The sequence below is a fragment of the Eleginops maclovinus genome, chromosome 22 (genome assembly GCF_036324505.1).
Source record: "Eleginops maclovinus isolate JMC-PN-2008 ecotype Puerto Natales chromosome 22, JC_Emac_rtc_rv5, whole genome shotgun sequence".
NCBI lineage: Eukaryota > Metazoa > Chordata > Actinopteri > Perciformes > Eleginopidae > Eleginops > Eleginops maclovinus.
The window spans coordinates 21,982,144-22,004,924 of NC_086370.1; the positions used below are offsets into that span (position 1 = coordinate 21,982,144).

Consider the following 22,781-nt stretch of genomic DNA (forward strand, 5'->3'; position numbering starts at 1 on the left):
GTGCGACACACTGAACAACAGTGAGTAAGCATTTCCTAAAACGACCTTTGGAAACAGTGACGTCGCCTCTATCAAAACACATTTGCGGTGTCTGGCTTTACTGTACACAGAATCCAACCGCAGAGCAGACATCCAGAACGTTCAGGGACAATCAGTAATTACATGAAACAACAGCAGAAGATCATATCTGTGTTGACATGTCAAACTGTGTGCAGTGCTTCCTCTGTATGAGCAGTGAGGAGAACACTAGTACAGAGTGGGAAAGAGGTTAAAATGATCCTTTAGTCTTACAATCGATCACAAACGACAATGTTTACAGCATCATTGTGCTTTTAATTGTGCGTTTGTGCTTCAATATGTGCTGTAATTGCACTTCAACTGTGTGTCTTTTGCTTATGTGCTATAATTGTTACCATGTGATTTATTCTGTGCCTTTGTGTGCTCCCTTTTAATGCCATTAACCACCCATGGACTGCAGATTAATTAGGCTTTACGGCTAAATCTGGCACATTTAAATGACGGACTCAAGTGCCCGTGTTCATTAATGTGCATTGTCACTCCTCAAATAAATAATAGAGAACTGTATTTCACAAACACATTGCATTTTGTGTGGTTTCTTACCGAAGCCGCCCTGTGGGGGTAGCGTCAGCGGAGGTTGTATCATACTGGGAGGAAGTGCGGGGGGGAGCGGGTGACCCTGGAGTTTCAGTTTGATGAGTTTCATGGCGATGGAGAACTCGTGGATGTCCATACGGCCATCACTGTTCATATCAGCCAGAGCCCTTTGAGAAACACACAGAGGAACGGTTCAAATAAAGATGGAAAAAAGAAAGATGTCTCAGCCTGATGAGTTACATTTAATACTAACGAGTGCAGCCTCATTAGGATTTATGAAGTCATTTCTGAGGTGTGTGTGTGTGTGTGTGTGTGTGTGTGTGTGTGTGTGTGTGTGTGTGTGTGTGTGTGTGTATGTGTGTGTGTGTGTGGGCTGGTGTAATATGTCCTGGTTCTGTTACTCACCAGATTTGGGCCAGGATGGGAGGAGGCAGGCCTGATTGGAGGAAGAAGTTCCTGGCTTGGTCGCCTTGACAGACAAACAGAAACAGGATGTGAGACAAGTAAAAGGAAGGCCACTTTAGAACGTGTGAAGAAAGCCTGGGATCTCATTTCGAGTGTTAGCGTAAGGTCTGACGTTAAATAATATTTATTATTTGTATTTTATTTCATGTTTTATTGGACTTCTTAGTTTAATTTGACACATTTTTAAGCCTTATTTGATCTTTTTATTGCACAATCTTACTTCATATGTTTCTATTACATTTTATTTACTTCATATTTTATTTCATTTTGAAATGGAATAAATTAAAGCAATTTCCTCGGCGATAATTCAAGTGTTTGTGATTCTGATTGTCCTTTCTTGCTCTTAATTAGCCACATGTTTGTCTTCTATATTAAACAGCATATTTTTAAGATTTTAAAACCCCCATTTAAATATATGATGGTGTGCGTTGAACAAAAATAATACCAGCAGCAAACCAATTATTTTTTATGATCTTACTGGGCCGTTAAAAAACAACAATGGATTTGTTGAATGACTAATACAGAATAATAAAAATGTAGGAGGTTAATTGTGGTTTTCTAATTGACCTGTAACATTACATTTAACGTTTCATCAATTAAAGTTATCTGAATTCAAGGCGTGTTTTATAGCACACATTCAAGCACTGAGGACCTTGAATGACATTGTCCTTGTTCATCATCTCTCCTTACTCATACACATCCAGGGTGTGTGTGTGTGTGTGGGTGTGTGGTGAGATAAAGAGAGAGAGAGAGTCACCTGTGATGTAACCGCCGGCGGTGGGGGAGAGGCTGAGAAACTGCTGATCATGTTTGGCTCTCTCATCCACTGAGATCAGAAACACATCTGGACCTAATACACAGGAGAAACACAGACACACAGACACACAGACACACACACACACACAGACACACACACAGTTAGAGATTACACACCAAACCCAGAGGCCAAAACAAAGCCAAACACAAGCAGAAGGAGAGACGGAGGAATGAGAGGAATGTGTTAGTCATGAGTTGCGCAAATTTTTAATAAGTGACACTTAAGACTTTAAAGAAGAAAATACCAGTGAATGGATTCATGGACTCTGAGACAGAGGCCGTCGTCTTTCCGTAGAAGGCTCCGAACAAAACCGTCTTTATTATGTTTCCCATTAATATGTGAACTTCATAGACTCTTCACTAACTGACAGAGATGAATCAGTGGCCTTGCTAAATAATGAGCCAGTCTTTCAGCCTCCACAAATAGCCCCAGTTTCTAATTCTTTTATTCAAAAATTAAATCAGTCAGTAAGCGATCAGAGCAGTGGTCCCTTTATGTTCCTTCCTGTGTCGTTTGCTGGACATTTAGAGTGAATCATGCAGACTCATTTCCTCATTAAGAAGACAGTTGCTGCTGACGCAACATCATTTCCTTCTCCTGGTCGGCTTACGTGGAAAATAATGCCTACTCTTTACAAATGTAACCTTGATCCCTCTGAGAAAAATAGAGAGAAATCAGATGAAATCAGCTTTTATCACATAGCTATTTCGTAGATGAAACTTTTCCTGTATTTTTCCAATGCTTTTATTAGCCATACGTATATTTCGTTACAAGACATGAGCAGTAATTGGCACATTAAGCCTCAGTTGTTTTCTAGCTGATTTTCTCCCTTTGTGTAACACTGATGAACTCTGTTTGAGAGGCTAGTGCGCAATATGTCCCAACAGTTACAAATCTGTTTACAGTCTGACAAAATTTCACACTGTCTGCCCTTGTTTTGGTCTGTCTCATCTCTCGTTGACAACGCTGACGTCAGATTTCGTCCCTCGTCCCTCTCTCTGGGGGCGAGCGCCCTCAAACCAAAATGCAGATTCTCCCCGTAAAATGTTAAAGTGCTGCCAGAAAACAATATCTCTGTTGGTCAGAAAGGGTTTAATGAGTCCAGAGATATGGTCAGATGTCTGGTCAGAGGGCAGAGACAGCGTACGTAGAATAAATAGGGGATGGATGTCCGGTGGGTCTGCAGGGGGACGAGTGGCAGGCAGCAGGCTGACACTGAGACTGAGATTTCTGATCCTTTCTTTACTCTCCTTTTTTCTGGAGAGGAAGTAAAGAAACTCTGGATTTATTTGTTGTTGGAGGTGCAATATATGACTCAGCAGCTTTAAGACATGAAGACACTATTATTTTCAGCTTCGCTCTGATGCAGGATTTCACCAGAAAGTGGGCGGGGCTTAATTTAGACTGGAAGTCACGTTAGCACCTCATGCTATGTTTTACTAGAAAACCCCCCTGGCTGTGAAATCTAATATATAACATTTATTTTATTATTTAGCATTCTATATTTTTTATTTTGCATGTTGCAGTTGTTGCTGTGTGACTTGCTACTGCTTTCCCTCTGAAGTGTGCTTCACAATTAGACTGATTAAAATATCTCCGGGGGGAATCCAAGAGGTAAAACTGGTTATGGAAATTTTAAGTGGGTTTATGAGAAGGTGTGGCTCATCCTCTAATACACTGATGGAATATTATAGTGGATTAATGGAGCAATGTGCTGCCCCAGTGCTCTCGACTCTTCGCCATTGTCTCTAAAAGTAAAGTATGCTCATTGACGTTCATTGTACACACCTTTTTAATGGCAGCTACACACACTTACTGACCTGTGAATGAAGTGGGGAACTGCGCCATGGTTCACTCAGTCTTCTGCACGACACAACACCTGAAAAACAAAGTTTATCTGGTCAATCAAACTGATATTTAACTGCTAAATCGTGCATTAATACAGCAACAGTTGACGGGCGGTTTTATCACCGAGGTCAGCAAACCAACGAGACGCTAAACAGCATTTTGAACCTAAATAGTCACCAGCTCAAAAGGTGCTGATGCAGTAAACAAAGTCATTTAGAGAAGTGATTTTACAGCACGAGTCTGGAGTTAATTTTCCACTCTGCTGTCTTTTCCTGCTGGAGTTCTGGTTGCAAAGTAAGTCATTGTGGTTTCGATTCAATTACATGCAGATAGAAAAGGGGAATAAACACTGCAGCTCTCAATGAGGGATATCTTGTTTGTTTTAAATCCAATGTTGCTGCCAGCTCCAGCCCACTGTCAGAGACTGGACCATATGAGCCATGATGTGCATGACAACAGGGCAGCAGACCTTTATTTATGCAGGGCAGCTCGCCTGAGCACACTCTGCTTCACACCATACAGTCCATGCTTCACACTCACTCATTTACACACATTCCCACTGGGGAGCTGACCACCAAGGAGAACGTTTCACACAGCTGACCTGCAAAATATTCTCCTCTCCAGTTTGTTTCGAGTCAGCGGGGATACAAATAAGAAATGTGCAAACAGAGAGCTACCAAAAGGCAGGGAAGTGGTGTTTTTCAGGTGATGGGTTTGTCTGAAAACGTGCAATTTAGTTTGGCAATTTTTTGGACAAAACAATCATCCAAACAACAGTGGAAATGATATGAATGTTAGTTATTTGGCTGCAAAAAAACAGCAACAACAACCTGGAGGTGCCGACAGATCGTACTCTCAGGATGTTAAAAACCTTTTGTCTACCCGTGTACCGGCTGGTTACTGTTCTGTACCATTATAGATTCTGATTCTGGGAAGCAAATCTACCACCCACTTTCATTACATTAAAGTCTTTTAAAGAGGATATATCGTGATTACTATACTATGATTTGAGCCGTAGCAGATCATTTACATGCACCACAACCTATATCAACACACTACAGGAAAGGGGAAAAAACCCAAAAGCACAATAGGGCCTCTTTAGAAGCTAAAGCATGCGATACAGGGATTATTTTTAGCATTTCATATTGAATCTCTTCATAAAATAGGAAGTAAAAGTGCCCTACTCCTTCACATTCGCACGCACGTGTGTGTGTGTGTGTGTGTGTGTGTGTGTGTGTGTGTGTGTGTGTGTAACATACCTCTGCCATAGTAGAGGTATGTTAATCACATCCAGACCCGCTACCCTGCCCTTTAGCCCTGTGGCCAACACACAACCCACAATAATAATACTACTCTGACACACATTGTATCAGACAAGGACTTAGTGAGGATATGTGTGTGTGTGTGTGTGTGTGTGTGTGTGTGTGTGTGTGTGTGTGTGTGTGTGTGTGTGTGTGTGTGTGTGTGTGTGTGTGTGCGTGTGTGTGTGTGTGTGTATTGCAGATCTTTTTACCACATGTCTGATTCTAATAAAGATGGTCAATTAGATGAGATTCTAGGAACCTTTTCCTGTAGGCGGATTGGAATTCAACCACAAAAAAGAAGAAAGACACTAAATTCCTCTTTTCAGAAACAGTTACTCAGATATGCTGCGGACATTTCCACTGAGACTGTCATTGGCCTATTGAGGAGTGTACTGGTGTGTGTGTTTGTGTCCCATTATCATCAGAGTCGGGGGACAAAGTAACCAGCTTAACTAGGTCAGACGAACAAAGCCCACCCGGCACGCACACCACACACACACACAATATTGAAGCAACTACAGTAGGTTTTGAGAGGAGATATTCAAACTCCAGAGGCACCAAAAAGCATGTTGTTTAAGTGAGAATTCTCCCTCAAAACACAACGCTTTATGTCATTAAAAGGCTTATTAAACTGCAGCAGAGAGCACCGGTTACCTTAAGATGAAGCTAGAGGCATTGGTACAATAGTTTCTTTTATTCACCATGCTGTAAGCCTCTAGAGAAATGTCAGCTTGCCAAAACTCTGTCCAGCAAATAAGCTGATGATGAATTAGGGCTGGATGATTTGGCAAAAATGACGAATTCTGATGATTTTGACAGATTTTAAAATTGCAAGATGACTTTTGATAATTGAGGGATAGTTTTTGCATCACAATTCTACCAAACAAATGTGTTTTGGTCTATATAATATAATTTATAGGAAGGAATATCTACTTTACGCCACAAAACTTCCTTCAAAATGGTAATTTAACACATATGTAGCCTTTACCAATGATTGTGCTCCATGCAATTTGAATATTACACTAGCGATTTTGATCAAATTACAACTATAGTGCAGCTACTCTTGACTATGTCTTCACACACCAGCTGAAAAATGGAGACCCAGCCAGAACACTACTGTTCTGAATATGTTATTAATACCACACATGGAATTCACCAGTTCCTGTTTCCCATTATAGCTCGATCAATTAATATCCTTAACCTGCTGATTATATTCAAGTATTAAGGTTCAATCATGCACATATCTGAGTTTGATCAAACAGAGAAGGTGGCACAGACGCACACTTATTTAAACTTCAATAAAAAGTCAACCGCCTAGACGTTTAAATGTGTCTGATGTGCATCCTTCCCCTTTGTCATGAGGACGCTTTATGCTCCGTCCTCTGAGTACATGCATTATGTTTGTGGGATTAGCGTTTATAATTAGAGCGCTGGGATGTAACTGCAGTGTTGGTCTGTTATCAAGGCCTGTGGCAGATGCCTGGTTAAGCCCCTCACACACATAAACACACACACATGCACACAAACACACACATAAACAAAAGGCAGCCTCAGAACATGATACAGATTAGGGTTCAGACTCTCTCCTGTTTGCCCTCCCCTCTTGTTTTTCTGCTGACCTCCCAGTAAACCCCCTTTGACTTCTTCCAGGAATGAACGGAAGACTTTCTGATGCTCTGCTTCCATAGATGTGAAGATATACTTATGTTCTGGATTGTGCACTCAAGAAAACAGCGTTGTGTTTCAATTTATATTTTCAGTCAGTCTCAGTTATCAATTGTCTCCCGTGTATCTCTGAAACATGCTGCTCTCAATCGGAGTAGAATAAAAGTACTTATTTTGGACGCTGCAGCCTGTTTGAAACCACAAGCCCACTCCTGATGCTGCATTCAACAATTGTGAGGGTGATTGACTCTTCTATCGTAAGCCTAGTTTTTAAAGATTCAGCATCAATACACAATACCCCCTTATGTGCAAATATAAAACAGATCAAACTAGTTGCACAATATCAGCTGAAAGTGAAAGAAAACCTGACTTGTTGGAGCCAAACAAAAAGACTAACCCTCAAGCAAGAGACCAAACTAAACAGTACATTTGCCTACCATTTCCATCACATTTTCATATAGTTAAAAAAAGAAGAAACACATTTGGGATGGGTCAAAGATTCATCCTGTAACCCAAGTTACATCACACTGATAAAAACTGAAACCAATCACCAGAAAAAATGACATAATATTCCCACAGATGTATTCCAGGGCTAAAGTAAAGGTGCTTTTAATAAATACATACTACGAGTCATTCATACCTCATTCATACAGAGCCTGTGCCACTTACTCTAGGGAAGCCATCTGCACATGCTGGGATAAATACATATAAATACGCCCTTCATTCGAGACACTAGATGGAAATTGCAATTCTCTTAAATCCACAACGCCTGATTTTTCTTGGCTCTTTCAATCCCTTCATCCTTCGCTTAAACGGGACGAGGATCATTTTGTGTCTGTCTCTTCTGCTGTCAGCCACGTGGCTTTACTGCACATAATCATGACATCATGTTAAACGTGTTGGGCTTGTGGTTAACAGGGATAAGACAATGAGACAACACCAGATGTTGAAATGGGTGCAGAACTGCAGGACACATTACAAAATAACTGCAGAAATGACGCAATCAATTGGTGGATAGGCAGGAACAAATATGAGTTGATTTAGAAAGTAAAATGTGAAGATTTTCCCACCTAATGCCCACATTTCCTTTAAGACTGTGCTAAATTCTGAGGGGTATTCTTAATTTGTCCCATGTTTTATGACTAACCCATCAAAGGAGTAGCAGGGAAAATAAACGACCTTAAAGTAAGAACTCATTTCATGGAATTGGGACCGAATTGTGTTTGTTAATAATGACGTTGATCGTAACAACTGCAGCCTCTTCATTCACATTAGGGTTCTCACAATCACACCCACACAACATATGCATTAGCTTTTAACACACACACACACACCCTCTGGCTCACAAGCACACACCCCAGCCTCCCTCTTTCTCACTCACACACTAAAGAAACTCTGAACACACCCTTTGACACCGACCCTAGAGCCTGCGCCTCTCTCCAAAACACGTTCTTATCGCACCAATGTCAATTGGCGAGGCATGAGAGGTGACAGCACACACAACCAGCTCCTCCCAAATCACTCTAACCTCCCCTCTGCCTCCCGTATTAGTAAAAACTGATAGCCTTGGGTGGTTAAGAGCTCAACTTAAGCACAGCACAGGGAGTGTTCATAGTCATGAAGTGTTAGTTAGTATACTACAAGGAAAAGCGTCAATAAAACGTATGCACCATCTGGCTTTTCGTTTAACCCTGGAAAGGTTTGCAGAAGAAAACATGTTGTAAATTCACGACATAAGAACTGATTGCAATTGTTTGGACTGATATAGTCTGTCCATTCATCAGGGTACTGTTTCTAATTCATCTCAACGCTTTGCAGAATGAAGGGCGTGTAAGCACTACCACATTTTGCAGGACTTAAGCAGGGTTGGGTGTGTTTTCTTAAAGGAGGTGCTCATGAAAAGCAGACATAGCATGCAAGTATTCCAAACAACAAACAGTGAATCAATGCTGGCGGTGGAGCAAAGCATTAATTGAGTATTTTAATCGTGATGGAAGTCATTTAGCACCATCTGCACCTTAAAGGGGTAGTAACATTTTTGGAGAGGGGTTACGCAGCAGCAACACACATCTCAGCCACCCAAAAAATCTGCTTTCTTTAGGATGTTTTCACTGCTTTACCCTTGCCATGAGACAGCCCTTTCCAACAGCTAACTGAATCTCAATTGTGACTCTCTTCAGAGCCACCAGACTCCATAGACAATACTGTGATTTTATCTTGCAAAACACCAAAGATCTATTACTTTGTTTATGTTACTGTGTGATTTGGTGAATAGGAAACAACCCTTGATAAAGTAAGATTTTGTATTCAGGACTTTTCCAGCTCTCTGGTACTTTTCCTTAAGATCTGACTCCCTCTTCCAGCTCTGTTGTTTAGTCTGCACCAAATGGACAACTGCGAGACTGACATCAGGTTTAATGTTAGCAAATGCTAATGAGATAACACCTTCACCCATGAAAGCTGTTTCCTGACCCAACACTACCAGTAACCTTGTTTCATCATCTTTCTCTCAACTGGCGAGGCTAACCAAAAGAAGTGGTGTAGTTTACTAGACATATTTACTTTGAAGATATATTTTTAATGTATGTTACATTAAGTTTATATGTTTAGTAGATTGGTATAAAAGACAGTTTTCTATTTTACACATTTTGTATATTTGATAATGTTTGGATACCTCTCTGAACATAGGGTTTTTAAATGATCTATCCGCCTTTCCATAACAACAGCCACCTTGCACATCTGTAATTTCAATACTATCCTATATGTCTCTGATCCTGTATTATAAATCTCTACTCCTGTAGCTACTCTATTTTATAGAACATTTTGATTAACCCTGAATATTTCATATTGTTTATTATTTCGGATATATGTATTTTCTATCCATCTATCTTAACGTCAGCTCACAGAGCATTAAGATGCAGTGATTTAACATTAGCATACTGGCTAACTGTTAGTAGCACCTAGATGTCATCCTCTTCAAATCCCTCTCACCCTGGTGCTGTTAAAGTAACCGATATAACGCACTTCCAAGACAGGTTGATATCACAGTGAGAGGCTGACATTATAGCAAGCTAACCCGGGTTAAAATGACCACCTAACCGCGCCAACGTTCACATCACTGCAGCTAGCAAGCTAAAGCTAACCAGTGGGAAGCTAACGTCAGGGACATTCTTCCACACAACACACACTTACCTCATAGTTCAGTTTCCATGGTGAAATACGGGATAAAGCAGCTCGTTTTCGCGTTTATGTGACCATATGACTCGGTATCTCCTCCCAAAATGTGTCGGTTTATCCACGAAAACCCTCTCCCGTGAGGTTCCGAAATCCCGACCGACTGAGGGACAGCTGGAAAATGGGGTAACGCTTCTGACGTATCGCGATATCTCGTAGCAAGTGCATGGTTTAGTTGTAACATCGCGAGAGGTGACTGAATCTCAGGGACGCTGTGGAGTAAAACGGATTAGTTGAGCTCTCCTGCCGGCTGCTGTTTATTAGGAATACAAATCCAGTCTTTAAATTTAATCTCGGTTTATTAAATAAAAGTATACAAATAATAATCATAGATTCAATTAAATTATACAAATAAAGGGGAACAAGGGGAATAACGTGATAAAATACATAGCAACACGCAACTATAATCCATTTGCAGATGTGGAAGAAGTACTCAGATATGAGTGTAGTACTTGTGTACTCTGTTACAGTAAAAGTCCTCCATTCTAAATGTTCCTCCAGTGAAAGTAGAAAGTATTCTCATCAAAAAGTACTTAAAGTAGCGACAGTAAAAGTGGTCATTGTGCAATTGTTCCATTTCAAAATAATATCTCTGATATGTTTTATAATTATTGATGCATTTTGTTCAACCTTAATGTTAAAGTGTCATTGTTTTATGTCCAATATAACATTTTGTTTGTGTGTTGTTTTTGATTACTTTAAATGTGGTAATCCTTCAAATCCCATAGAGGGCGATGTTGTCATTTTAACACTACAAGCCAAAAATGTAAACAGCGAAGAAGAAGAGATCAGCTGACTCCTTTGGGCAGCAACTGGGGAATAGCTGTATTTCAAAAGGAAAGGACATGACTAACACATGAAAAGGGATTGTAATTAAGCAGCTTTTTGATATTGTGTGGCCTTGTTGTTGGTGCATAAACAAAGGTAAAACAATATGAAAGGTTTGTACTGCAGAGCCGGAGTGAGTGATGCTGAGCCCAAATTCGTTATCCAGGAAACGGTGAGTGTGTGTGCTGTGTTGTTGGGTCCGACTGTACAGGGGCATGCATTACTGCTTTACTGAAGCCTGGTATTATAAGCCACCTTTTGCATTATGACTCACAGAATCCTCAGATCAGACAAAGCACAGGAAACTGACATGCATGTGAGAATCTGTGGCTCCACCTGCAGATGCTGCTGGGCATTATTGTTGACAACAACATCAGAACATAGTGAAAACTTACCTTTATTTATAGTTCTTAGGTATGTAATTTACAGCCCAATGTTTAGTAGTCATGGTACATTATTTATTGCGTTGTGTAAAGGAAGGAAATGCATGGAGAATGTTTATCAAATGCATTAGAACTGCACGGTTTGGAGAAAATCATTGGAAATACCATATACTGTAGCAGGGATTGATCATATTTGCAACACTATTCTCAATACATTAAACATTATATTAAATTATGATGGTGCCCTTTCTATTAGAGGGATGGATGAACTGTACCAAACTCTGGTGAGTTGTGTCTGTGTTTCCCTCCAGGTTCTTCCAGATGTTTTAGGCAGCCACCAGGTCAGAGTTCAGGTTAAGGCGTGTGGACTCAGTGCACTGGACCTCAAGGTACTTAACTCAAAGTTGATATACAAATGAATGTGACCATGGCTGTACATCCCAAGAAAATAACCAATCAGTACAACAAAAAGCTGCAGATCTGGATAAAAATGAACTTAATTTCGTTGCTTATATTGAAGATACAGTCACTTTGTTTTACACTGATGGTTTTCCTGCAGCTGCTCGATGACGTGGGGATCCAGAGAGACTTAATTCCTGTTGGCAGAGAGGTGGCCGGTGTCGTCCTGCAAGGTAACACAGTCATCCTGCTGATGGTGCAAAAATAATGCATGTGATTAGTCGTCAGTGTCATACAAACATTAAGTCAATTGTTCTTTTTCTGCAGTCGGAGCCAAGGTGTCTTTCTTCCAGCCGCAGGATGAGGTTGTAGGTAGGAGCTGCCTTCTGACACAGTGTGTTTCTCTGCATGTGATGAGTGGAAGGCATGGCAGGATGTATTTCTAATTAGACATATATGTAACTGATAACTGGTAATTTACAATAATAATACTGAGTGATTATTTCAAATTTATTTTCATTTTTTCGATTGTGAAAACAATTTGTAAATCTAGAGATTGTGAGGTCAAGCTTTTTAGTCTGAATTCATGTAAAATTTAACCAAAATCTTAATCGTTTTTTAGAGGTTTTGACAGACAACAACCTCTTGGCTCTTTTAAATATTTGCTTTCTTATTTTTTATATTATAATGTAAGTGTTTGAGTATGAATGGTGTACCAATTTCATTTTTAACTGTTTGTTTGTATTAAAAAAAGAAACCTGCCCTCAAGTTTTATTAATTTATTCTGGATTTATTATATTTTTGATGACATATTACACTCCGAATATCCTTCTCTCTTTTCAGGTATCCTGCCTCTGGACTCCCCCTGCTCTGGACTCTGTGAGGTCGTTGACATAGATGAACATTATTTAGGTAAAGTTGACCAACATTTAATCTATCCTCTACAATATTTAAATCAAAACACCATCAAATACAATATTTATCAACTCTAAATATGTGTGTTTCTGTTTTTATCTGTGCAGTTCAGAAGCCAGAGAAGCTCAGCCCAGTGTGTGTTGCAGGAGCGCTGCGTGACGGCCTCTCTGCGTACACTGCGCTACACACACACGCTCGCATGGCAGCCGGACACACACTTCTGGTGATGGATGGAGGCAGCGTATGTAAAAAAAACAAGAGTTGCATGTTTTACGAGTTGTACACTCTTCCACAACAGTTCTAGCCCATCAGACGACCTTTTCACTTTGTTTTTTCTACTTTTAAACATAAAAAAGACAGAATTAATAAGGATGATTTTCCCACCTTCCTCTCCCTCCTCAGTCTTTTGGCCTCATGTGCATCCAGTTAGCTTGTTACCACGGAGTGAAGGTTTTTACGACGTCACACACACCACAAGAACACACATTCCTGGAGCAGCTACGACCCAGCGTAGGTGCGTATACAAGCTAACATCGTGATTAAAGCTTTCAGAAATGTAAAGATTCAAACCCAATCATCTACAAATCGACCTCAGCTCTTTTCCTGAAAGACCGAGTTATGCTCTTTCACTCTTTTAAAAAATTCCTTCCGTCTTTTTTCTGTCTTCTTCTGATCTTCCCCTCACCCTTCCATAATATCCTCAGGTGTTCAGGATCCGTTAGTAGGTGAGATCTTTTCTTTCTGTCTTACTTCCTGAACTACAGACTTGTTTCCTTGCTTATCTTCTCATTCCTGCACCAAAAGGCAGTTCAATAACTGAATTCCCAATGATTCCAGTGCAATGCAAATCACAAGTTAGTTTATCAGATGTATTGTTTTGAAATAAACGTTTACACATTTTATCAAAGACTTAACATTAATTTGAGGTATGTCTCTGAAAGATAAGACCTTCTGATTTAAGTAAATATTGTAAAAGGGGCACTGCATTTAAAAAACAAAGGAAATCTTGATTTAAAGCCTGCCGCCACCATGTGGACAACAGTGGAACTGCACCCACAATTGGAGTGGTTTTTTTTTTGTGTTACAAACCACACTGATATCATGTTTTTGTGTCTTTGTGTTTAAAGCAAAGGTTATCCCAGTTTATAAAGACCAATCAGAACTAATGGCCCTGGTTATGGAGGAGACGGGAGGATTGGGAGTGGACATCGTCATAGACTCAGGAGGTAAACACATTACCGCCACCTGGAAGACTTTTAACAACCTCCCGGATCCATCTTTTAAAAAAAATAGTTTGATAGTCTTTGTTGTGTTTTTTATAAATATTTTCTTAACAATTGTGAAATGATAAAGGCCTCGTGTTTCTGTGTGTGTATGTGTGTGTGTGTGTGCAGTGCGTCTGCAAGAGAAAGAGTCCCAGGAGACGAAGCTCCTCCCACACAAACATGACATCATCAGTGTGCTGGGTGTGGGGGGGCACTGGGTCACATCCCATAAAGAGCTGCAGGTGAGTCAGAGCTGCATCCTTCAGTGGTCACTGTAATATCTATATCTATTCCTTATAAGTAAGTGGTGCAGGAATGAGTCCTTAAACCCAGACATGAGTCAGCATTTTTTCCACATCTGGTCCTTTTCCTCAGAGTTTTAGGATAGATGCCTTAAATATGTTCTGTGGTTAATACAAAGGTAAACACAACATAAACACTGCAATAGATAACCAACTCCTGACTTTTTAAAGCTTTTAAGCATCTTAAAAATTGTAGTTAAAAAAAAAGTGTCTCAAAAAGACATCAGGGGTTTCCAGGTATGAATGCCAATACGTAAAACACGCACCATAAGATACAAACAACAGCAGAATCTCAATTTTAGAAGAAAATAAAAGTTTTATTGCCACAGATTTGTACAGCTCAATAAAAAAGCGTACATTTGGTGTTTTATTGTCTTATCTCTTCTTTTGTGTATTCCTGCAGTTGGATCCTCCAGACTGCAGACTGCTGCATTTAAAATCGGCCTCTCTGACTTTCCTCAACCACGAGGTGTGGACGGCCTCCTCCGCTCAGCAGGGAAGATACCTGCGTATCCTCTGCACACACGGTGTAAAGTAAAGAATATAATAATGTGCACATCTTCAGGTACATGGAGTCCCTCCTTAACAGACCTGTGTCAGATATTCTCAAGGACATGGTGGAGAAGATGTCCACTGGAGTACTCAGGTAAATGCATAACTCACACATGTTTAGCTAGATACTGGAGTCAGACAAATCCTTATTCTGATACAAAAGCAGGTGTCTCTCCCATCTCCTGTGACAGGTGTAATCAGAGATTCTGCTGCTAATTTAAAGTGGCCTAGAGAAGTAATTATATATGAATAGTGAAACTGTACTGGAAAACAAAGAATATTATAATTGACTGATTTGTGGTATCTATTGTTTATTTAGTGCCCAATAGAGCCTCCTTATTAGATTTTAAGGCCTATAAAATGATTGGTTTTAGACCAGAACCACTAGTCTAAACAAGAAGCACAGTTTCTAAGATGCATTTACACTGTAGATGAAGTTAAATCTGGAGGTGTTTGTCTCTGCAGACCTCAGCCTGAGGAGGCCGTCCCTCTCTATGAAGCCACGGTCACAATGGAGACCGTCCAGCATCACAAGAGGAAGGCCGTTGTTCAACTCTGAACCGTTCATGTAACATGTTAAACACACGCTTAAACTCACAGGAATCATTTCGCAATTTCAGTTTCATCAGCTGTTTGATAATTAAGGGATAATGTACATCCTTCATACTAAATAAACCAACCACCTGACTCACAATATTGACTTTTAAAGTGGTTTTATTGTGTTCGCTACCAACGACTGGACCGGCGGCACTGATCAAGGCTTTCTGTATTGTTCAGTTTCTCCTCCATTAACCAGTCTTTAAACACGGTCTGTCTTCTTCTGCCGATCCCGTTAGAGTTTACTTCCTGTCTGTCTTCTTCTGGTGATTGCTCTGTTGTCCAGCGCTCTGTCTTCTCACATCTTTCCTCCCTCTGTTCTCTTTTTCTTTTCTTTACTGGGAAATAGTTTAGGCATCATGAATCCAAAGTTTGTTCTCTCCTCAGATTTCTAAATAAATATTCTAAAAGTATGCGACAGTGTCTCTGATGTTAAATTGACCGGACTTCTTTCTGCGGACTGATATGACCGCACATAGTCCTGGTTTTTTTCAAACCATTTTACTGCTCTGTGTCTTTGGCTGTGCTTTAGATCAGTTGATTATGGTGAAGAGATCCTGAGGCCCGTCATAACAGGACACACACTCTTTCAGCTCAGCTGGAATACAGGAACTGTCCCGCATCTCCACTTCAGCCAATAACATTGCTTCTTATAGTGACTGGCAGAAGTAAGCACCAATCAGCTCACAGCATCGTCTTCATGTGGTTGGCATGACAACAGTTCGTCTGGTGGTTCTGCTGAGCATTCCGTAGCTTTAAGACAACTTCCCAGGATGCACCTCTCCTCCTGTCGCAGAGCCTGGACCACATGCAGCTGCTCCGTGAGAGACTGATCACACTGCAGGAGGAGGAGGGAGATCTAAACACACACACACACACACACACACACACACACACACACACACACACACACACACACACACACACACACACACACACACACACACACACACACACACACACACACACACACAATAGTTTTGAATGTGTGATCATTTATAGATTCAGATTATAAACTCATACAAAAGAAAAAAATCGACTTATAAATAAAACGTTGAACTGACACACACACCTTCTCCAGAGCGGTGTGTGTGTCCTGCAGTATTCGCTGACAGAGTATCTTCACTGTCCTGACGCTCCACTCCTCTCTCTCCTCACACACCTGCTGGCCGAGCAACACGGCCTTCCACTGGGGACTGGAGATAAAACACATTTAATAAATAAGGAACACACAACTAATTAATACATTATGTACAGAAACACTTTCTATTCAAACAACACAAAACCTGTTTGAGTCTTACTACAGTGTCTGAGGCAGCGACATCAGTCTGAGGGCCGTCATCAGCCTCCAGCCGGGCCCTTCACCGGACACCGTGAGGTTACTGAGAAAAAGGAGGTGCATCAAATTTAGACTCATTGACAATTTAGTGAATATCTTTGTGCAATGCAGAGAGATATGGCATAGATATAAATAAATAAATAATGAAATGTATAAATAAATACAGAAAATAACTGAATAAATACAGGAGTAAATAAAAGAAATGCATTGAGAAATAAATGAAAGAGAAAAGTGAAATACTTTCATATTCATTTTCACATGTATTTATTATTTGTATTTGTTATTTGTATTTATTATTCTTTGTTATGCTGTTTATATTTACACATTTACAGTTTTTTAAATTATATTTTAAATTCATGTGCATTGCCTAGCATGCTGCTGTAACAAAACAATCCAGTTTGGGATCAATAAAGTATATATATGTCTTTCTCTATATGTATATTAATAATCGTTATAGTATTGAGTAGCACAATAACCAAAGCTTACATAGAAAATAGAAAACATAAAAGCAACAGGGAGAATGTTAAAGTCTTACTTAATGAAATGATTCTCTCTGAGGAACTTGATCTTCTGATCCAAACTCCGGTCACCTTTTAGAACTTCACAGAGGAGATCTGAGGAAACAGAGACATAAAGACACTATAATTTAAGCATAGTGTAACACAAAGAAAGGCAGGCCTCTTAAAATATTACTGACACAGGCTTATTATATAAAAACACTTTTATAATGTGTATAGTTGTTGTTAGGCAAGTATACATGAAATAAAATAGATTGCATTATCCTTTTAATTATTCAGATTTTTTCTTTTTACAAAGACTTGATACATCCGGGATGCCTTCAAGTAAACAGCCAGTTGCTTCAGAATAAAAGATTAGGATATTTGTATTTCTTATTTTTCACCTGTGTCCACGTACACCACGCTGTTGGGGTTGCAGGAAGCCACGAACCCGTACTCCAGCATCAGCCGCTGGTTATCATGGGAGCCGTAGTTAATGAAGGCCTGCTCGTACCGGAGCGTCCCGGACACACTCCTGATCTCATAACACCTCGACACGTCACTGAAACTGGCTTTTACCTGGGAGGAAAAACACATTTCTGATGCATCACATGTACTATCAACATCAACTTGACGGTTTTGGGGTTATGTGTTTACTGTGGTTTACCTGCACGTCAGGGCGGTGGTTGAGCAGGTCCAGAAAGGGAGCTAAAGCATAATCATCCTGTCCAAACAGGAAGTCGTTGGACGGTTGGGACATGAAGACAGAGCGGGTGTTGACACTACACCACGCCCACCTGGAGGACGAAGATCTCATTACAGAAAAACAATCCATCTAATTTCAGACTGAAATTATTTGACTTCCATAACGAGGCTCCTGCAGCTTAAGGAAACATTTATAATTAATATAGAGGTTTTGAATCCACCAAGAATCAAAATCTAAAAATAACCAACATTTAGGAAAAATGACCAAAACAAGAAAATTCTCGTTTAAAACTTGACTTTCTTTGTTGGATTTTTAATAATCTGGTATAATTATTATTTTCTTTAATACATGAGAGTTTAAATTCCAATGTCAGAAAGAATCCCATTTCTTCAGTTTTAAAGTTTAAATAACCCTTTTTTAAACAATATTATAGGAAATGGTTTATTGGGTGATTTACTACTGTACTGTAGAAACCTGAATAACTCGAGCACCTGTCAAGATTATGGACTTAAATTTAACGTGTGTGTGTGTGTGTGTGTGTGTGTGTGTGTGTGTGTGTGTGTGTGTGTGTGTGTGTGTGTGTGTGTGTGTACCTTAATGCTTCATATGTCAACACCTCCTCCACAGGCTGACTCAGGATTGGCTGCAGGGATCTGGATCAATAATTACTTTACATTAAACACACTTTTATCCAAAGTGACCATAACTGCAATCAGCCATCAACATACATATTCAGCACAGACAGAATCCCTTTCTGAACCAAGTCTGTACCTTTTATACCTTTACCTGTACATTTTGTAACTTTATAAAGGTATTCTAACCAGTGCCTCTTATTTAGTAACCTTCTTTTTGCTGCTTAATGTATTTGTTTCTATTCAAACTGCATAGAGTGACGCCTACACACCCTCACTGTAATTACAATAAAGATCTCCTGAGGACTTTATCTTCATGCAAACAAGCCCAAACGTTTTCTTTTACTAACTTACGCAACTGTTCAAATAACCTCTGCCCTGCTAATCCTAATCAACCTGTGCACAGAGTTAACCAGTCTGACCACCTGAACAGGTTCAGATGAGAGGAGTGGACTCCTCTCACCGCCTCCCTCTGCTCTAGAGCTCGTCTCTGCACGCTGGCTGGCAGAACGGCCATGACATCATCGGTGAAGTAGGCGGGACATGTGTAGGTTTTAGGCAGCACCTCGATGTAGGGGAACCAATCAGACGCCTCGCCCCGGTGCCGCTCACACACCAGGAACACACAGAGCGCCAGCAGAGGGGAGATACGAGGCTTCCAGCTGAAGTGGAAACATAATGACCGTTTAGGTTATGCGGGGTTGCAATGTTTTAACCTTTGCTTTATGTTCCTAAATATGATGCTTCCTACATAGTTACTCTTTCAAAATCTTTTCTAAATGTTTACTTTTAAAAGTGTCAGATTACTTTTTCTAAATGATCGCTTTTTCATACAATTCTGACTCTTTTTCTAAATTACGACTTTTAGGAATTTCCGACTATTTCTTCAAAATTATCACTTTTTTTATTTTCTGGAATTTTTATAAATGCCGACTTTAAAAAAATGTTAAATTTTTAATTAATTTTTATATTTTATATTATATATTTTTGCCGAATATATTTTCAAGCATTTCTGATGCATTTTCGAGCTTTTCAGCACCTCACAGCAGGGGTAATTAAGATACTTATGAATTGAAGCCTCTTGTTCTTGTTCCTTTATCTCAAGATCTATGCAGATAGTGATTTATAATAAAAGTAATACAATTAGAATTTCAACCAACATCAAACACTAAATCCACCTTGGAAACACATCATAAAAAAGCTAGTGTTTTAGGATTGAAGTAACCAAGTGACTGTTTTACATTCCTCTTTAGCTAGGATCCATTCAGTATGACATAAAAACACAAACTGGACTTTGAAATACAATAAGCGTTGAATCAAAACCTCTGTACCACATTAAAGCTTTAAGGGAGTAGATGTTTCTGCAGGGCTTTGTGATGGATTGCATTACATTGTACCGTTTGTTATTTTGTCCGCTGTTGGACCTGGACATATTCGGATGTATGTAATGTTTTAAAAGAGTCTAAGTTCACCTCTTGATGTACGGACCCAGGTAGCTGCTCAGAACAGTTGAAGTTGTGAGGAGACACGACTCCGGCAGAGAGATGATCAGCTCTCCAGACTGACGAACAGAAACAGACAATATGATTGGTTGACGACGTGAGGTTTTTGTATTAATGCATTGAAGTATAAGTACTAGCTTAAAAGCTGTATTATTACCGTGTTGTAGTTTATTTAATTAGATGCAGTTTTACCTTGATGGTCTTGACAGCTTGAAGTCCTCTGCCTGTGTCTGAAATAAGAGAAGCAACAAACACATATAAAAGTGTTTACTTTAAACCAGCAGATGTTTTATTTTACACAGGTTGAATGCAGTGAAAGGTTGATCTGAACTGTTCCACATGGCAGCTAATAGATGCTCTCAAGGAGTGGAATCTGGAGGAGCAGATTGGCTGATGCGTCTGTCAATCATTTCACACTCAGATTATTTCCTCTCACATATACGGAAACTCTTTGCTTTATCTAAACGTTGCATTTCAAACCAAACATATGCAGAGCCCGGAGCAGAGGGTGCATAATGACTGAGCTCCATACTGTGTGTGTGAACAGAGGCTCCTATCACAGAGGCTCGTACCGGTGAAGAGAGCCGGCTGCAACAGCGTTGATGTGAATCCTCGCTGATGGAGAAACTTTATCAGCCTGACGTACTGCGGCTGGTGGCGCAGAGAGACTGGAGGAACAGAGTGAAACACATGGTGATGGGAGAGAACAGAAGACAGACGTCTCCATGCTGCACTGTACTCCAGTGAATTGGTTTATACCTGAGCGGGCGATGCTCTCTTGTTTCTTCCTCCTCTTCCTCGCAGCACGTCCATATCGATGGCCTCGAGCCCTCATGATCCAAACGGGACAACCTTTGGGGTCAACAAACATACACATTTACACATTAGTGGTGAAAAGTCTCTCTTTCTTTTAATGATGCCACATTTAGTGGACTTTCTGAGGTTGTAGAGCTACAATTCATTTCCCCACTTGATGAGTAGATAGAAAACCAATCAACACTACCATGACCATGTGCTGGAGGAAGCATTCACATCCTAATTGTAGTAAAAACAACACTAACACTACAATTACCAACTCTGTTACAGGTAAAAGTCCTGCATTTAATATGTTACTTAAGGAAAAGTAAGTACGTTTAATCTGCCAAATCTACTCTAGAGTGTAATGTGTAAAAACTCAACCTTGGTAGCACTTGGTCTTTCGGGGACTTGAACCAGTGACCTTGCAGTTTCCAAGCCAAGTCCCTATTGACTTTGCAATCACCGCTACATAATTGATTATATTTGAAGAACGTTCAAATATAATCAATTACAGTTCTCTCTCTGACATTGTCACCATGACTGGGCAAATGTTGCCTTGTTATTCAGTCAATAGTCATTTCTAAGCTGGCCTTTATCGCCTTTGAGGGGTCAAAATACAGTACAGCGAATGTGCCTTTGAGGAAAACCAAATAACACCAGGTACGGAAATAGCCAACAAATATCAATATAGAATATAAAAAACATATAAAACTTATGGAAAAATACTGAAAAGATCCATCTGAATATCAGAGTAAAACGTGTCTGTTTTAAATGATCAATCCTAGTCCACCAGGTTTCCTAATTTAACTTATGATACATCTTAGACTTACAGCTCATTTCTGACATTGTCAGCATGAATCAGCAAATCTGATTCCCCCTTCCAATCTCCTCCCACAGCTGAGAACATCGTTGAAGCTGTTTTGGGGTAGACCCTGCCCTCTTAAGCTTTGTGTGTATTTAGTGCTGTTACAATATGAATGCACATTAAGCCCATTGTTTAATGTTTGTAGTACAGTATTAAGGGCCTGTTTTCATGTCCAATCCCAGTTCACCAATTATTGGTTTCTTAATTCCACTTATAACAGATTATAGAAGTCTGCATATCTTACCTAGTTTAATCAGGTCTGATTACATGATTCATTTCTTTTGTTTGTTGACATTCATGGCTTCTTGATCTTTTATAACTTGCTCTTTAATAAAATCTCTCCTCTTTATTATGTCCTCTTAATCTCCACCACATAATTGATTAGATTTAAAAACGCTACTCACAGTTCTGTCATTGTCACCAAGACTCAGCAAATGTTACCTTGTTTATTCAGTCAATCAACTGCATGTCTGATAACATTATTTAGGGTTATGTTTTTGTTGAAATTCCTGGTTCACCAATCATAAAATAAGATGTACTTTATTGAACCGAAATTAGGAAATGTTTTCGATGCAGCAGAATAAAAAACAAGGCATTTCACATCAGTAGAAATGAGAAGAGTTGAAATAAGCCAGTCTAAAATGTAAACATCTCAATGCAAAAGAACACCAGTGTGTGTATAAAGGCCAATTAGCTTCATCTCTGTTAATTGATCAGCTGTTGTTGCATTTACTGTTGGATATCGTAATGTCTAACAAAACACCAGCTTGTGTTTTCATGCAAAAGTCTTAATTATTAGACTAGTAACTAATGCTGTAAGACAAATGTAGGGCAGTAACCAGTAAAATATTTCCCTTTGAATTGTAGATGAGTAGATGTACTTAAGGGCCTTAAAAAAAGTACTCAAGTAGAGTACATGTAGGCTACTTCAAATTTGGACTCAAGTACAATACAGTAAATGTACTTAATATCCATCACTGCTATCACTGAAGCAGGGATCCCCTCTTGTAACTTACATTATGTATTAACTTACAAGTCATTGGAACAACTGATTCCTTTATAAATACCCCTGGTTAAAACTAACTAAATCTACCACAACATAAATGCTCTTTAACAAATGCATTCAAACACACATTAAATACATAAACAGTAAATAGAATACCTATATCATTCTGCACTGAATCTCGATCCTGCTCGGCGGCTGCTGTCAAACCACGTGGTTCACTTGTTTTTCTGGGTATGCGCACCGACGC

General features: G+C 39.7%; 3 protein-coding genes across 5 annotated transcripts in view; 1 reads left to right on the forward strand and 2 right to left on the reverse strand.

Moving 5' to 3' along the window:
• itsn1 (intersectin 1 (SH3 domain protein)) overlaps positions 1–10,062 on the reverse strand; it is a 45,310-nt gene extending 35,248 nt beyond the window's left edge. For both annotated transcript variants that reach the window (XM_063874363.1, XM_063874362.1), the window contains exons 1-5: positions 9,907–10,062; positions 3,718–3,776; positions 1,838–1,930; positions 1,021–1,084; positions 622–782 (exon numbers count right to left, since the gene is read on the reverse strand). In XM_063874363.1, coding sequence (XP_063730433.1) covers positions 622–782; positions 1,021–1,084; positions 1,838–1,930; positions 3,718–3,745 — 346 coding nt within the window. In that variant the 5' untranslated portion in view covers positions 3,746–3,776; positions 9,907–10,062. The remainder of the gene's footprint in view (positions 1–621; positions 783–1,020; positions 1,085–1,837; positions 1,931–3,717; positions 3,777–9,906) is intronic.
• A 633-nt stretch (positions 10,063–10,695) lies between these two features.
• Positions 10,696–15,286, forward strand: cryzl1 (crystallin, zeta (quinone reductase)-like 1). Of its 2 annotated transcripts, XM_063875301.1 has the most exons (13): positions 10,696–10,948; positions 11,471–11,548; positions 11,719–11,791; positions 11,886–11,930; positions 12,402–12,470; positions 12,581–12,714; positions 12,876–12,987; positions 13,178–13,198; positions 13,601–13,699; positions 13,868–13,980; positions 14,444–14,549; positions 14,641–14,686; positions 15,058–15,286. In XM_063875301.1, exons 1-13 carry the CDS (start codon positions 10,883–10,885, stop codon positions 15,149–15,151), a joined length of 1,056 nt encoding a protein of 351 aa, XP_063731371.1. In that variant the 5' UTR covers positions 10,696–10,882; the 3' UTR covers positions 15,152–15,286. The 2 variants fall into 2 exon arrangements, with proteins under 2 accessions (XP_063731371.1, XP_063731372.1); XM_063875302.1 differs by lacking the exon at positions 13,178–13,198 and having other exon boundaries at positions 10,698–10,948.
• Positions 14,337–22,756, reverse strand: setd4 (SET domain containing 4). Its single transcript, XM_063875300.1, is given in 14 exon segments — positions 14,337–15,940; positions 15,943–16,048; positions 16,262–16,385; positions 16,491–16,571; positions 17,064–17,142; positions 17,430–17,604; positions 17,693–17,822; positions 18,325–18,384; positions 18,789–19,025; positions 19,836–19,924; positions 20,058–20,095; positions 20,438–20,533; positions 20,625–20,717; positions 22,691–22,756. Coding segments are annotated over 13 exon segments (1,344 nt in total). The 5' UTR covers positions 20,701–20,717; positions 22,691–22,756; the 3' UTR covers positions 14,337–15,887.
• Between the last annotated feature and the right edge of the window lie 25 nt (positions 22,757–22,781).